The sequence below is a fragment of the Orbicella franksi genome, chromosome 4 (assembly GCF_964199315.1).
Source record: "Orbicella franksi chromosome 4, jaOrbFran1.1, whole genome shotgun sequence".
Taxonomy (NCBI): Eukaryota; Metazoa; Cnidaria; class Anthozoa; order Scleractinia; family Merulinidae; genus Orbicella; species Orbicella franksi.
The window spans coordinates 29,550,320-29,566,519 of NC_138148.1; the positions used below are offsets into that span (position 1 = coordinate 29,550,320).

General features: G+C 39.8%; 1 protein-coding gene across 2 annotated transcripts in view; it reads right to left on the reverse strand.

The window, feature by feature from the left end:
• The window catches only part of LOC145485102 (xanthine dehydrogenase/oxidase-like), a 32,662-nt gene that overhangs the window by 7,514 nt on the left and 8,948 nt on the right, over positions 1-16,200 (reverse strand). For both annotated transcript variants that reach the window (XM_081463752.1, XM_081463753.1), the window contains 23 exons: positions 15,712-15,792; positions 14,748-14,889; positions 12,802-12,969; positions 12,425-12,501; positions 12,129-12,225; positions 10,634-10,743; positions 9,240-9,436; positions 7,954-8,119; positions 7,278-7,367; positions 7,015-7,132; positions 6,677-6,728; positions 5,779-5,905; positions 5,261-5,380; positions 4,712-4,834; positions 4,504-4,605; positions 4,322-4,385; positions 3,723-3,792; positions 3,483-3,570; positions 2,875-2,961; positions 2,127-2,252; positions 1,737-1,802; positions 1,110-1,255; positions 483-564 (listed from right to left, as the gene is read on the reverse strand). In XM_081463752.1, coding sequence (XP_081319878.1) covers positions 483-564; positions 1,110-1,255; positions 1,737-1,802; positions 2,127-2,252; positions 2,875-2,961; positions 3,483-3,570; positions 3,723-3,792; positions 4,322-4,385; positions 4,504-4,605; positions 4,712-4,834; positions 5,261-5,380; positions 5,779-5,905; positions 6,677-6,728; positions 7,015-7,132; positions 7,278-7,367; positions 7,954-8,119; positions 9,240-9,436; positions 10,634-10,743; positions 12,129-12,225; positions 12,425-12,501; positions 12,802-12,969; positions 14,748-14,889; positions 15,712-15,792 — 2,499 coding nt within the window. The remainder of the gene's footprint in view (positions 1-482; positions 565-1,109; positions 1,256-1,736; positions 1,803-2,126; positions 2,253-2,874; positions 2,962-3,482; positions 3,571-3,722; positions 3,793-4,321; positions 4,386-4,503; positions 4,606-4,711; positions 4,835-5,260; positions 5,381-5,778; positions 5,906-6,676; positions 6,729-7,014; positions 7,133-7,277; positions 7,368-7,953; positions 8,120-9,239; positions 9,437-10,633; positions 10,744-12,128; positions 12,226-12,424; positions 12,502-12,801; positions 12,970-14,747; positions 14,890-15,711; positions 15,793-16,200) is intronic.

The following is a 16,200-nucleotide window of genomic DNA, read 5'->3' on the forward strand; positions in this document are numbered from 1 at the left end:
TGAAATGCAGAATGCTCGAATTGATTGTTTAACTAGATGGTTTGTGTAACACTAAATTACAAAGTAACGATTCTTTGCTAATTCTAACTACCTTGTGCTGCATGGGTCTGTAAGGTGGAACAAGATTAAGTAAAGGTAAAATCTGCATACGAGCCAAGTGGCCCATCACGCCGGAGCTTATTTCCAGTTTCTGTGGCATGAAGCGACTAGGGGTATTTCTACTCCCCCTGGATGGGGCGCTAGTCCATCGCAGGGTTACCCCCCCCCCCCCAGCATTAAATTCACCGGTACCCATATATACACCTGGGTGGAGAGAGACACTATGGGAGTAAAGTGTCTTGTCCAACAACACAACACAATGTTCCCAGCCAGGGCTGGAAGCGGGACCGCTCGATCCAGAGACGAGCGCACTAACCACGAGGCCAGCTCGTCTCCACGAGGTCGAACAAACCACCAAGTTTCAAGCACAATTTTAATCTTACCTGATTCATGAAGAGTGCAGTAAAACTAATCCCAAACTTGGTGGGCGTCAAAGCGATGCCTCGCTTTCTCCAACGGTTTTCCCTTGAACGGAATAAAAGAAACGTAAAAGAACCTAATTAACAACTGATGGTGATCGACTTAATGCGCATGGTAACAGTGACATAAACGCGCTATTGATTCGTCTACTTTTCATTTCTGAAGATAAGTTCACTACCCAAGAAAGATTCATAACAGCCATTTTAAAACTGAACATAAATTAACGTACATCTAACTGTTTAACCCATTTTCTGGAAGCTTAACGCGCGGCAGAATTTCCGTAGCATATCAAGGGATACCTTTTCTTAATCTCATTCGATATTACTGGCACTGGGGGGGGGGGGGGGGGGGGACTGAAAACCAATTGGTCAGTTTAGCCGTGATGGTATTGGCTGTACTTCAACGGATCAGACTTTAAACACCATCGCCTGACAAACATTTTACACTTCGCCTTGATAACTTCCACTCAGGTTGTCGAAACATCAGTCACCAACAACAGCTCTTTTCAGAACTACCCTCACCAGGACGATCACACGATCAAACCATTTTTACTATCATAATGTTATAAAATGGACGACAATTAGTCAAACCTGTTAAATGCCTCAATGTGTTCCCTTCTTTCTTCATATTTACACTTGTCGACCAACTCGTCCCAAACCCGCTGGATGTGGCAACTGGCCAGTTCTTGATTAAAATGAGTTACATCTCCTTCGTGATAAAAGTTCAGCTCTCTGACCTGAAAACGAAAGATCACCATTTGAGTATGCCATCATCTTACATGGAAACCAGTGTGATAATTCGTATCAGTGGTGTAGGACGCTCGAGAGCTGTCACGTGTGCTGTATGCTGCTCTCTGATTGGTTCATCCCCCTATGAGCGTCCTATACTACTCCTATGCTTTTAGCCTGCGATCCTTTTGGAGGCGTAGTGGCTCAATGGGAAGTTCGTTGGGCTGCCGGTTCCAGCCCTTCAAGCCCTGGGTCAATGCGCTGTGTTCTTGGGCAAGACACTTCACTCTCAAAGTGCTTGTCTTTCCAGGTGTATCAATGTGTACCTTACATAGCCTGAAATCATAGCCTGGCCACTCGCGCCTGACCCCAACGCGAGCTTACTCGCAGGTTCATATGCTCTCAGCAGTCCCTATTCCTGCCTTCAAAAACGTTTAAATCATTTAATGAACAAGACTTCAGTCCAGGATATTACTTTAGCGAACTAACCTGTCTCTGTGAAATGCCACACGTGACTGCAATGTCACCGATCCATGATTCAGCAAACATCATACCCTACGAAAAAAAAATGATAATTATGAAAAATGCAGTTCACATTTTGTGCTAAAAAGAGACCATTAGTAACTAATCACAGGCTACAAGGTCTCACAGCAAGTATTTTTTAAGTGACTGAAGGTATTTCACATCTTGCTTTGTATCAAATCAAAAAGATACCGCCATAACCCCAATCCATCTCATTAAACCGATTCTGCAATTTGACAGTACACTATGCAAAGATTTCAACTTGAGTAGAACACACGCAAACTCGAAACATACCATTTCAAAGACTTCACTGTCAATCATGCACAGTCTACCAACAGAATCCCAGAGATAACTAACCTGCGGTCCACCAAATCCTCTGAACGCAGTGTTTGATGGGATATTGGTCTTACACAAGTAGCCTTGTCCCCGGATGTTAGGGATAAGATAACAGTTTTCCATGTGAAAAAGAGCTCGCTCCATGACCTACAGGCGATCCAAACGATAAAGACAGATCAGACGAGAATGGCACTAGATGGCGCTTGAGGAATGAAGGTTTGGCGTTACACAAGCAAGATTTAAGACAAATTTCAGAGTCAAAGATTTTGAGACCACGTTTTAAGGACCCGACCACAACAATGCATTTCCGTATGAAAACGTAAATACTTTTTGATGCGTTTACGCATATCGTCCACACTAAACGGATCGAAAACGCTAATGAAAACGGTTTCAAACGTTGAACCTTTTGAAAACGTATCGTTTTGAAAACGCACCGTTTCTAGTGTGGATGGCCTTTAGGTAAAACCGGAGGCTTTTGAAAACGGTGTCGAAAATAGCATCATATACTCTCATTTCCATCAGCATTTTCAGGCGTTTAAGACGGTGGGCGAAAGAGGAAAACGCATCAAAAAGTATGCGTTTTCGAATGAAAACGAATCAGTGTGAACAGGTGAAAACAAAACGAAAACGATAGTGTGGTCGAAAATATTTTGCTTCGTTTTCGTTGAGAGGAAAACGGATATTTTTAAAAACGCATTAGCCGGTGTGCTCGGGCCCAAGTTCATCACTTGGTGGTGCCGAGTGTCACACCATTTTTATGACTACTCACAGCTTTGGACAAATCAAGTGAATTTCCAGCATTGCTGTACATCTTGACATTTAGAGCCTTGATCTTCCCGTTCACTGTGAAGCCAACCTAGAGAACCAAACCAATGCAAACAGTAAAATAACTGAACGACGGCCTCACACAATGCAATCATTTTTCCCCACAACTAAGGCAAAGTGACAGTAGAGTAATTTGCTTAAATCATTCTATCATTTTTAAAGCAAAGTGCGGGTAAATTATTTGCATTTATACACATTACTTCTGTCACTTACTCTCTTAGTGGTAATGCTTAAGCTATTTCATTACTTGTGACCTTTGAATTGATGAATAGTTTATGGAACTCAAGACATAAATGTGCGGCCACAGTGACTAATGTCCAGCTTGATCACAAAGGTTATAATATCCTTAACCGTCTCCTGTCAAGTTATTTTTCCAACATGTCGTTAATCCAATCACACTAGGAAAGCAGTCTGTCTTGGGATAGAAGCTGCTTTGGACCCCAGAAGAAAATTATAGACAAAAAACGTTTGTGACACTCCAAAAAACGGCTGCGGCGGAGACTAGTAGAAAACGCCGCGCATAAAAGGACGTTTGACTGATATATAAAGTACCTTGTACTTGGCCAAGAATGGGTGCCTTGTGCCCGTGCTCATCATGTCCTCATCTCGATCAAGCATGCATCGCACAGGCTTACCAACCCTGACAAAAAAAAACACATGCTCAATCAACTTCATGTAAAAGGTACATGAATTGTAACATAGTTATTTACACATGCATGCCTACAAAAAAAAAGAAAAGAAAAAAGAAAAAAAACAGCAAACATGTAGTTACAGAAATACTTATTAACTCACTTGGCAGCCGCCACAGCCACAACACTTGAAAGGAAACAGTTCCGAGTCTCCTTGCCTCCAAATCCACCGCCTGAAGATACAGACCCACAAGAAACATCAATAGTGATTACCTCTTATCTCTAGTACTTAATCTATTAAGCCCCAGCCAGACGCAAGCAATGCAACAAATTGCGACATTGCTGTGCACACGTTGTACAATTTCGGCCACACTGTTGAAATAATTACGTTGAAAGATGTTGGAAGGTCTTACAGGGTGGCCAAACGTCTGCAACAAGTTGTGCCCAACAATGTTGCTAAATGTTGTTTTGGAACGTTGAGTGTGTTTGGCGGCCACCTCTCTACGACGGCCAGTTTCTTCTTTCCCCAATGTGGTTGTTGTGAGAGGTTCGTAGACTCTGTATTGAAATTCTTATTATAAGAGTTAAAAAGCTTTGTTACCTTACAAGGTGATTTTTTCTAGGATATTCCTGAGCCTGAAAGCCTCTTTGAAAATAATTTACAATTCTCCATTACCATGCACCGGCCACTTTCTTTCCTGACGTAAAGTTTGAGCTCCTTTCTTATTAAACACAGCAAATTGACTTAGGAAAATGTCTCACCCATTCTTTTGACCCGCACCACAATTCTATTGGCAGGAACTCCTAGAGCTTTTGCAGCGAGTTTCTGTGGATTTGAATAGAATAAGAATAGAATTAGGACTCATAACAACGTGGCTCAAACAAGGTTAAGGGTAGGGTTAAAATTCACGTTTAAGCCAGCTGAAAAACTATTGCTTCCTCACCTGAGTCAATGTTGGATTTTGAGTGGAAACGAAAAGTTCCATCTCACCATCTTCTCCTTTAGGAACAGCTATTGTGGCTTGTGTCTCCAAATAGAAGTGTTCCTGTAACAAGAGTTATTTCATTTCAACATTCTCACCACCTGCATCTTAAATTCTGTACCCATATTGATAGGAGAATTTCCTTAGTGGTCACTGAATTACGTCTAACCTGTCCGCCAACTCTCATCTCTCCTTCTAACACGTGATCAGATTCAGCAAAACCAGTTTCCAGGTCCCCTTTCTGAATACACATTGGTGTAGATTCCAAGAACGACTGGGCCGCTATGGCTTCCTGTTAATTAAAAAATGAAAAGACATTGCTAATGAACTGAGATTAATGAATCATACAAAACTATCTTGGCTTCGTTGTTCTTCCGTACCAGACCTCCATCACATCCCTGACAAAAAAAATCACCACTTCCGGGGGATCTGGGCTTGCTCATCTTGAAAAGTTTAGCCTCAAGTTTTCAAGGTTGTCGTTTCTAATCCGTGTTAATCTTCTCCATCCTTAACCATCTTTGTTCCTTCATAGTTTGTTGTTATCTCTTTGGTGTTTTTCCATCTTAGTAAACTACTATTTTAAGGTTTTCTTTAATTAAAGGTTATTTTGTATGTGACTGAGTGCCTTTAAGGGTAACTCCGTCACGAAACGGGTGAACAGGAAAATGGTAGCAACTAGTACGTATTTTGTGTTGACTTAATACAGTTAATTATTTACCTCAATGGTCAATATTCTCGGTAAATCCTCGTATGTGACCTTTACTGAGTTGGCTGCTCGTTGGGCCTGGGCCTGAGTTTCAGCGACAATAGCGCCAATAATTTGACCCACGCATGTCACCTGACAAAAACAAAACAAAACAAAACAAAACAAACAGAACAATTTAGAGGGAGAGGGGTGGGTGCATTGTTAAAGCCATTTGAAATCAAGCTTAAGATTTTGGAGAAGTGACTAAAACGTTCTTATGCCTGAGACGACCAAGAAAAATCGAAGAAAATCCAATTGTGCGTTGAGCTTAGAGAAGCGATTTTTACTAATGGTCTTCCAAGGTTTTTCGGTTTTGGGCCTTAAAATGGACACCACACAAACAAAAGTAAGATAAGCTTTTTCCACCTCTAACTTTAATCTGAGAGTCCGTGTGCAGTTTTAAGGTCTCCAAAAAGTGTTTCCGTAACGCTGATCAAAGCAAGAAAACAGCTTGGATTACAACTCGTCACTAAATCTCAGTGCAAATCTACCTTCTCCGAGGCAAATACTTCCTCATCAAATATCACAGGTCCTGTTGCATTTTGGCCTGGTACATCATCAACGCCAAGGTACGTCTTTACTCCTGGCAAATGCAAAGCCTCACTCGGGTCAACATCCCTGTGTAAAATACGAAGAACACATATAGCAAGTGTTAATACAAATTCATTTAGCTTTCAAACCAGCTCTTTCAGGTTAAATTAGTTACACGACCAGTAAGTATCTATGTATTTGCCTGAGGTAAAAGGGCGTAATTTTCTTCCCAAACTTTTAAATTTGTTTTTTCCCGCGAGAGACACCGCACTTCGACCCGCAAAATTCCATTCAGATGACGTATCTCTACAGGGATTCGCTGATTGGTTGTTGCTCAGGTTTGAACTTTCGTAAGCGGTTAAGAACCAATCAGATGCCCTGCAATGGAGCCACGTCATCAGAATGGAATTTTTCGGCTTGAATCTCCGAGTCATGTCGCGAGCAGAGTAAGAAAGACGCGCGTGTGAACAGAGCTCAGTCTTCTTCAGTATTCAGGGTTAAAATACTGCTCTATCCACAGACCTTCTATTTTGATTTGAGTTCGTCGAGATCGCAAACAAAATATTAAGCGCGGGGGAAATGTACGAGTCAAAACGCAAAGGGGTGGGGCTGGGCAAAGGTAAAACAAATGTTTTTCGTCCGCTTCACGGTCGCTCTCATACGTTCACATACGTTCTCTGTTGTGCTTGTGTGATACGTTACAAAATTTAAATCAAAAATTATTATTGAATACGACAAAAATACAAAAAAAAAATACTAATAATTAAATTATAAATTACATCCCACTATGTGACTGTCACACGATATGCTGAATTTCACAAAACAGAGCGTCGATAACAAAATCAGTCATGAACTTACAGGATTTTTGCATGAGCACGTTTGCTGAAAACTGCTGCTAAGTAAAGCTCTCCTGAAAAGAAGAGAAAAAGTGCAGCTGGTAATTAAACTACTTTCACTTAGTGCCATTTGTTACGATGTACAAGGTACATGTAGTTTTTACTCATACTGGTAAAATGAATGTAACATTTTCACGTGACATTACATTTGGTCATAATCAATCTATGAGAGTTATAACGAAGTATACATACAATTGTGTATTTGTGGCTCATCAGGTTAAAATTTGTCGAATCTTTGACAGACGTGAAGCTAAGCGTATTGAGAAGGTTCTTAACTTGTTTACTGCAAAATAACATTACCTGCATATTTGGGGATGTCATCACAGTAGATTGCCTCTCCCGTGGCTTGTTTAGCAGCTGCTAAGTGCGCAACAGGCCTACCAACCACATCCTCTATCGACTGATCATCCGGGACTTCCTGTGGTGATGAAAATAACAATAAAACTTCAGAAACCGGGATAACCTCCGGCGTGATGGGCCACTTGGTTCGTATGCAGACTTTACCATGACCAGTTAGTTAACCGTTGGGTAAGCGAGATAAGACAAAAGTGCATGATTATCACCTGGAAGGTCTGCGTGCTGTAGGTAACATCTCTTTGAAAATGACCGGCTCCGCTCACAAAGGTCTTTGGAATCTCAACTTTGGGAGCTGCCTGTAAAAAGCGATAAACACATTCATTGCATTATGTAATATATACTCCTTGTTCGATGGTTCAACATATAAAACGCGCGGATATTTTGCGAGTTGCGTAGTACGAGCAATAAGCAAAATGATGCACGTTTTATGTTAAGCCATCGAATAAGGGATTTATTATTCCTCCGTTATGTCATTTTCTAGTATTCCAACTTTCAATTTTGAAATACACCTTGCATCATCCGAAAATGGTACCGATCGCAGAAGGCACGTGCCAACGAGGAACTCTAAAGTGCAATACGGGCTCATATTTTGCTCTCTCTCTCTCTCTTGACCTAATATGGTTAAATGGCATAATAGTGGAAGAATAACATTCAAAAGAGGTTCTTAACCCAGGGAGCTTCGTTGCCACATTTTAAGTCATCAGTTTTACTGAGGTTCGACACTAATGACAGCGAGAACTGGGAACGATTACATGTAACACGGATTAGAAATGACAAAATTGAAAAAAACAAATTGGTAAAATTTTTCAGATGCTCAGCCGTGACATAGCTCGTTTAAACTATCTAAAATCTCAAATAAACAAGTCCATTATTTATATTAACCTCTTGGTTACTGAGCTGTACAGAAACGTTCAAATAGAACTTGAAGAAGAAGCTCGTGCCAAGTGATCTCCTGTATTCCACCTGACCGCCTGGTGACCCGGGTTTGAGTGGCAGGTCTTCAGCTAACAACTGACAAGCATCTTCAACAATACTCTCGCTCCATGTTCTGAAATATCAATCAAACTCAGCTTAGTACAGCTAAAACATGCATGACTGCATCTCCATGTCATTCTACATTTTTCGATGTTCATGTTACTTCCTAAGGTGCTGTTAGGCCCCATCCTCACTGCGCCAGACAAATTTGAAAACGCAGCTTTATTTCTACGGTTAGGCCTACCGTCCACACTAATCCGTCACGAAAACGAAGCTTTTCGAAAACGCTCTTCAAACCGTAGGAATTTGAAAACGCGAGCTTTTCGTTTTAGTGCGGACGTAAAACAATTTGAAAACGGAGCTTTTCAACAACGACCGATGTAGTCACGATTATCATGTGATTTCCCTGAGCGAATTTTCCTCAAACACAAATCCAAAACGACCGGTGGTTGTTGCGTTATAAAATTCCTCCGGCATAGTGTGGACGGGAAACATCATTTGATATGTTTTCAGAGTGAAACCTCAGGTTTCAAATTCCTTCGACTTAGTGTGCACGGGGCTTTAAATTGGGTGATATTTCTTGTAACTTGTTTCACAACTTTGTTACACTGTTACGAGACAAAGTAACACAATAAATTGTAAGCCAAACTTTCCCCAATTAGATTATCAAACTTAACAAAAGACCTGAGAAGTGCACATCTAGTAGCACATAAACTACTTGCGTTTCTTTAGTTTGCTTTTCACTTATAAACTCGTCTCTCACCCTTCCTTAGCGTAATATTTATAAACCACAAGCTGCGGTACTGTAAAGTGTCGACAACGCAGAGTGGTAGACACTTACAGCAACACTTATCCAGAGAACAATATTGCTTAATGCTTACGCTGCTGTTTAATGGTGTTGACTGTTATTTTAGTAGATATGCTTCATTATAATTTGTTGTCCTGCCACAAGACTATATTTTTCGCTTCCCAAGAAGTATAATACAGCGAATGAAAACACTGGTATTTGAGTGCTCGGCTGAAGTATCAATCGGTCAGAGAATCCATCAATTAGTCTAACTGTCCTTTAGTCAATTAGTCCGTCCGTCCGTCCGTCAGTCCGTCAGTCAGTCAGTCCAGCTGTCCTTCAGTCAATCAGACAGTTAGTTCGTCCCTCCGTCCCTCCGTCAGTCGGTCAGTACACAACTGCATACCTGCCAGTGAGTCCCTTGATGGTTTTCATGGCCATGACTGTTGTAGGGGCCATGCCTCCAAAACTGAAACTGCAATCCTGAATTTTCCATGAACTGGAATTTGTTGGCTTCTCCAATAGCACTCGCATACCAGTGTTCACTATAGCAATATCATCTTCACGCCGACGAGCTTGCTTGAAGGCGAACACATATTCATGCTGTAAAAATTAACACAGTTTATATAACATGCAAAACGAGCGAGTAGACGAAGAGTACAAACGCCATAGATTGGCTGCATATCATAGAGACATGTAATGTAATCTCAACTTCAACTTCGGTTCTTCATCCAGGCAAATTCCCTTGAGAGCATTCCACTTCCTTACAAGTAGCTCAAAGTTGATAACAAATTAAATCATAAATCTCACTTAGTAACTGCCAATATCGGATGTTCATAATAACATCTACTGGTGATCTCTGCCTTAATTAAGTTCTGTTGCTACAATGGGCGACAAAAGTAGTCGAGACACTTTTAGAAAATGACGCTTTTCGATATTTAAGCACTTATTCTCTTTTATTTGCATCTAGCGTTAATTCTCTGATACACCCGGCCCCCCATTTCAATGTTGTGTAGGCGCTGTGGCCTGTGCAGTCTAAGAAATAGCAAAATCAACATTTTTTTTCGGGGAGGGGGGGAGGGGGGCAAATGTTTCCAAGACGCTCGAAAATCGAATTTTACTGCCAAGTGTCGCTACACTTTTGTCGCCTATTGTAGCACCATTAAATCATATCCTTAATAGTAATCTCTCCATAACAGTTTTAAAGGGGCTCAGTCACAGTATTTTGAGTTATTTTGCCCACTTACAAAATTACCTTTAAATGGTAGGAAACTTGAAAATAACAGTTTAATAAGATAGAAAAACACCAAAGAGATAATGATAAACCATAAACGAACAAGGTTGGCTAAGGATGGAGAAGACTAACACGGATTAAAAACGACGAATTTGAAAAATTGAGGCTAAACTTTTCAATATGCGCAAACCGTGACGTAGTTCCTTTAAGATTCCATTATTGTAGCTAGTCTAGCGTATTAGTATGGGTAATCAAATGGTGACGAGTGAAAGGCTCGGGAATTTATTAGAATTTTTTACAAAACACAAGAGAGATTATGTCTTAATTTCACAATTTTATACCAGTTGATTACCTTTTAATAACATAGGCGACAAATTACGTTTACAATCGTGGGTTTTTGACTTGCTTATTTTATCGCCAAAATTACCTATGAAATTATTCGTAAAGCCCTTCCCTATAAGGATTTCCCAGAGTGAAACCATATCAGTAAGAACATCTTTGGGTCCATTTTGCTTATCATCATATAATTAATAATTAGGGCGATGCTTTGCTTTTTGTCAGTGTACCTTTTCCGTAAACGGAATAAAAATGTCTACCAAAACTTCACTTGGTTGTAACACCGTTCTTCTGTATCCAGTGAAAAAATTCTCATCCAGCTTCACTTTCCTTGTTTTTCCTTCAATCAATAATAAAATAGATTTTAACCTCAAGCTATATTCACCCAAGATTACCTACACTCTCAAACCGAATCTAATAATTGTTTTATTATACATTGAACGAAAAAAATGGAAGTCATGTTTTCGCTTCTTCACTGACGGCAAGCAACACAAAGCGCGCGAACTTGACATGATTACCCGTGACCTTGACTGTCCTTGACATGATTAGTGTATAATCTGCAGAGATGACGTCACAGGCGCTGATTTCGAAAATTCACAGTACGCTTTCGACCAATCAGAAGAGAGATAGTGAGTTCAATGTATAATAATAATCTGCCGCTTGATGACGTCACAGGTGCTGATTTCGAAAATAATAATTCAGTGTATGCTTTCGGCCAGTCAGAAAAGAGATAGTGAGTTCAATGTATAATAAATATATGTTATTAAACTAGAGTGAGGTCCGTATTGGCGAAATACAGGTCGAGTTATTTTTGGTTTTTGCAACTTCCAAAAAAACAACAATACCAATTTTCTCAATACGGAACGAACAAGCTAGTCCAATTAATTTGCTGATAAATTGATGCGTCGCCGCAATCCATTCTCGGTGAACGAGTGCGAGAAAGGTAAGCATTTACAGGTGGAATCCCGTTTTCTCGAACCCTCCTTTTTTCGAACCTCCCGATAACTCAAACCAAAAAGTCGTTTCCCCTCCTCAGTCAAACGATGTAATTTTACCCCCGATTTCTCGAACTCTCCAATTTTTTTCGAACCAATTTTCGTTTCCCTTGGAGGTTCGAAAAATCGGGATTCCACTGTAATTACGTTTTTCACGTCGCTTTTCTGAACATTTAACTGAAATTATCCTCCAAACATGAAGGTAAAAAGATTTCCACTAAACAGAAAACTGTTCATTATATGCAATGAATTGAAAAAGTAATTCGCCGAAATAATTCATGAGCGTTCCATCTTAGTGGTCCGTATTGCAAAATTTGGACCACTTAAAGAACCAACCAGAATACTCCTTTTCATTGCAGACCAGTTCAGCCATGTAATAAATAATGCTATTTAACAAGTGCTGGTTTATAAAACCAGGCCATTGGGATTATGATGGAGAATTATTTTTTTACTTTTAAATTTAACTTGGACAAATTTTTCACCAGCTGTTCAACTAAGCAATGGCGCACCATTCGCAGCCCATACCGATTACGCTTGCTAAGCATAATTTCTTTATTTTTTACCTTATAACTACAGTATATAAATTTTTCCACTTGTTGATATTTAAAGAAAGGCCAACTTCGTTACTATGTAATTTTCGCCGAGCCAGAATGCAAAAAAGTTCTTCGTAAGGGAACGTTTACTACGCAGGCTACACATTTTAAATCCAGTCATTTGCAGTGAACAGTACCTCCAGCAGCAGCTAATGTTAGAGTGCACCTCGCAGCCATGAACACCGGATTCAGGTCTGATATTGGACTGGCAGTCATGATATTTCCACCAATAGCCTAAAAGGAATTTGTTCTACTGTCAGTATTTTTGAGGGCCACTGCTCACAGCTGCTCACTGAGGGATCATATTCCAAATGAACATAGCTCTGACTAATAAATTGCTACATGAAAAATAAGAATCTGCTAATCAACTTTCTTTCCCTACCTGCTATACATTACGTAAACAACAGCAGATTGAAATATTAAACATATTCACCCCAACATTTCTTATCTGATGACCTGCAAACCACTTGAGCATGTGAAGTATTGCTGTGAACCAACTTGTCTTGTATTCTGCAAAATATACCAAGACAGCTCTCAATGCCTAAACCTAGAGAGTTTCTATAAGAATGGTATTCAATGAGTACATGTTATACTCTTATTATCAATGTGCATTAGACTTTGCCTGGCATCATAACCAGGGGTTTTATTAAGTTTCATTATTTTGCACGCCTGATTTGATCATCTAGAGGAAAGTTTTTCCAAGAAAGAAGTCCAGTTCAAAAAGTTTTGCCTGCCTGTCAAACCAGTTGCTCTCCTGGTGAAAACGTTAATGAAACCCCTGTTATAAAGCACATGCCACACCTCACTCACCAGGCATGAAGTGACAAGCCTCATTGAGAACATCTTCTAACGTAGTAAGAGTCACTGAGGCACCAAACTTGATGCCATCTGATGTGTGTTCAACAGCGTTTAGTTCTGGGATGTGAGTAGGAGCTATCAGGACTGGGTAATTCTGCTTCTTGAATTTCATTTCAATTCCTATTAGGCAAGAAGCAAATAACTGAATATACAATTCAAAGCAATTTAATCCCTGTCTCATAGAGCTCAGCTAGAATGTGACACTTCAGGATAGTTACATAAACTTGCACCTGGGAGATGTTCAGTCATACGTGTATAAAATTAGTGATATATTTATATGAAGTTAACATAACTTAGTGAAAACATGGATGGTGGTCTAATGGTTTGTGTGCTAGACTACAGATCGAGCAGTCCTGGTTCAAACCCTAGCTGGGGTCATTGTGTTGTGTTCTTGGGCAAGACACTTCACTTCTGGGGGCCAGGGCAGACTCTAGGGGAAGGGGGCTACTGATCGCAAAATTTTGAAAAGAAGCCCTAAGAGGTACTAAGATCCTGTTTTGTGGGCGTGGCTTGAAATTTTTTCACCCCTAAGAGGTATCAGTCCTAAAATAACTTATCAACTGACATAGACTTTTTTCAGCTCAATGCCCTAACAGGTCCTGGTAAAGCTCCCACTGCACTGGACCCTTTTAGGCTGAACACCCAAGGAGGTACCAAAACCGCATTTTAAACCCCAAAAGATACAACAAGCACCCCCGTCCTTTTTAAAGGGGAGACTACTCCACGGGACTTTACTCTCACAATGTCTCTCTCCACCCAGGTATACAAATGGGTACCGGTGAATTTAGTGCTGGGGTGTAACCCTGCAATGGACCAGCATTCCATCTAGGGGGCAGTAGAAATACTCCTAGTCTCCTAAGGTGGCTCCATAAGGTAATCATTTATGCCGTTGCACACTTAAGTGTTATGTTTTGAATGCCGTTTTTGCATTCATTTTTACACCCAGTCCTCTCAAACGTATTATATGTAATAAGCAATGATTAAATAGCGTTTTACTATCATCTCTGTTAAAATCATGGGTTCTAGGTTTGAAATATAAATGCCCAAACAAATGTGTTTTTTTAAATTTTTTTTTTATAGCTTTATTTCTGGTTTTCTTGAATTTCCTTCAGTGAAATCTTCCAAAATTTTCACAGCATACTGTATCCTGTGGGATATGAATTTTAAACACAAAAAAAGTAAGGTTTGTAAAGGCAGGTTTTTCAATTTTTGCAAATTTATGTCTTTTACCACTGTGAAAACACTGGTCTTATAGATTTCCTTGAAAAGCGAGCTCTGACTAAAGTAAAACATTTAAATTACTACCAGTCTGCCAAGTTTTCCAGAATTTCACTGAAGGAAACACCAGAAAATACACTGTCAGTTTTGCTTTTTGTGCTCGTGTTGACGTCATAAAATATCGAAAAACACCGATGTTTTCCTTTGAGCGTGCACAGATTACCTGAGCTTTCGTCTTCAGTGCACATGCAATCGTAAAACTATAGGGAGCCACCTTAATGCTACAGAAACCAGGATAAGGTTTGCCTATAACAGCCGCTGATATGACACAGGCTTTCACATTAAGTGATCTTAAGTATGTTCTGTAATGCTTACAGGAAAGCAATATTTCACAAATCAAGCAATATTTCATAAGACACTCGTGAGATTCATGAACATAAAGTAACATTCAGAACTAGTAAAAACTGAGATCATACTATGGTTGATTGAGCTAGTATTTATGTGCCTGCTGGCGTGCTGAGACTTGATGATGATGATGATGATGATGAGCTAGTACTTGCATCAGGTAGAAACATGTTTTCATGTTTTTCGTGACAGTTGGATTTTTTTTTTTACCACTTTGTCATCACAAGTCAAATTTCACCCAGAGGATATACACTTAATTAGCTTTTAATACTCACCTATCTCAGTGTTGCCAATCACAAGTTTAGCTTTTGGATGTTTCATCTTCAGCTCTAACAATTCTTCTAATGTTGTTGGTCTGATCCAAGTGACAAGGTCTCCTTTAATGTACAGACTCTCTGGCTTGGCAGCTTCTGGAAGCTAAGAGGATTTTAATTGATAGTCACAAATAAAGTGATGCTAAGAGAAATAGTAAGAGTTTATTGCTTTTTTACATGCATCCCCCTGACTGCATGATGTCTAATGCCTGGGGCTACCTACATATATAATCAAAATAAGATAATAGAACCACACTCCACCTTAATTCAGCCCCCAGCTGCAGACACTGTGCATGAAGACTTATTTGAAAGCACTTGATAATTTATTGTTTCAGTTCAAATTTCTGGAAATTTCCAGTTTGGATTTTTAGGAAACTTTCCCACAATTACGGTATCTTCTGTTCCATTTTCCCTCATTTCAAAAGTCCCATCTGGAGTTGTTGCTTGAAAGGAAAGTGCCTCCAGTCTTCATAACAAGACTAGTAAGTTAATTAACTGCTTCTCCACCTTCTCCACCTTCTTAGTCTTCTGCATGTTAAGTACCTCCAGTATTCTGCCAGGTTACCCAAGGTAATGTAACAATTAGTACCTTGGTGGAAATCTTATGGTCATCTTCAAGGATCTTCAAAGATCTTCAAAGATAATGTGATAAAGATCTTCAAGGATCCTATCAAGGATTTTAACACTGAACTTTCAAAGTGTTTGCCAAGATCCTCAAAGATCAAATTTCGTGCCAGGATCTGTAAGGATCTCCAACTTTCTTGTCAGGCTCTTTAAAGACCTTGATCTTTCTTGCCATGATTTTCAAGGATCTTCAAAGATTTTACTCAAAGATCTAGCCAAGATCTTGGATTGTTACACTCAAAAGTTCAGCATACTTGCTATCAGACAACTACAATCTGACAACAAGAATGCACAAGCTTACCATTAGTTCAGGGGGGAAGATCACATCCTGTGTTGGATCATATGGAGCAAATTCTGCAGCCTTGAACAGTTCATTGGCACCCTGTGCATTACAAAAGATGCAGTATTCATAGTCAATCAAGATAAATATTAAGATTCTTTGAATTCAAATGCATACTCAAACCATTTTTTTCTTGATGGTAGGAATTATGAAAATCAAAATACTGTTAGTACCACATGCACATCTGCAATACTTCTTGTAAGGTAACAGTGAAGTCTGCGTAAAATTAAAGCCAAGCAGCCCTGATCAGGCCAGAGCTTATCCCACTTTCTGTAGCATGAAGCGACTAGGAGTATTTCTACTCCCCCCGGCAGTTTGGAGCCCTCTGGTTTTTCAAACCTCCAGTGAAGGGAAACTTGGTTTGAAAAATCAGGGGTAAATTTATCACTAACAGTGTTTGACTGAGGGGAGGGAAACAAGTTTTGGTTAGAGCTGCCAAAATTAAAAAAA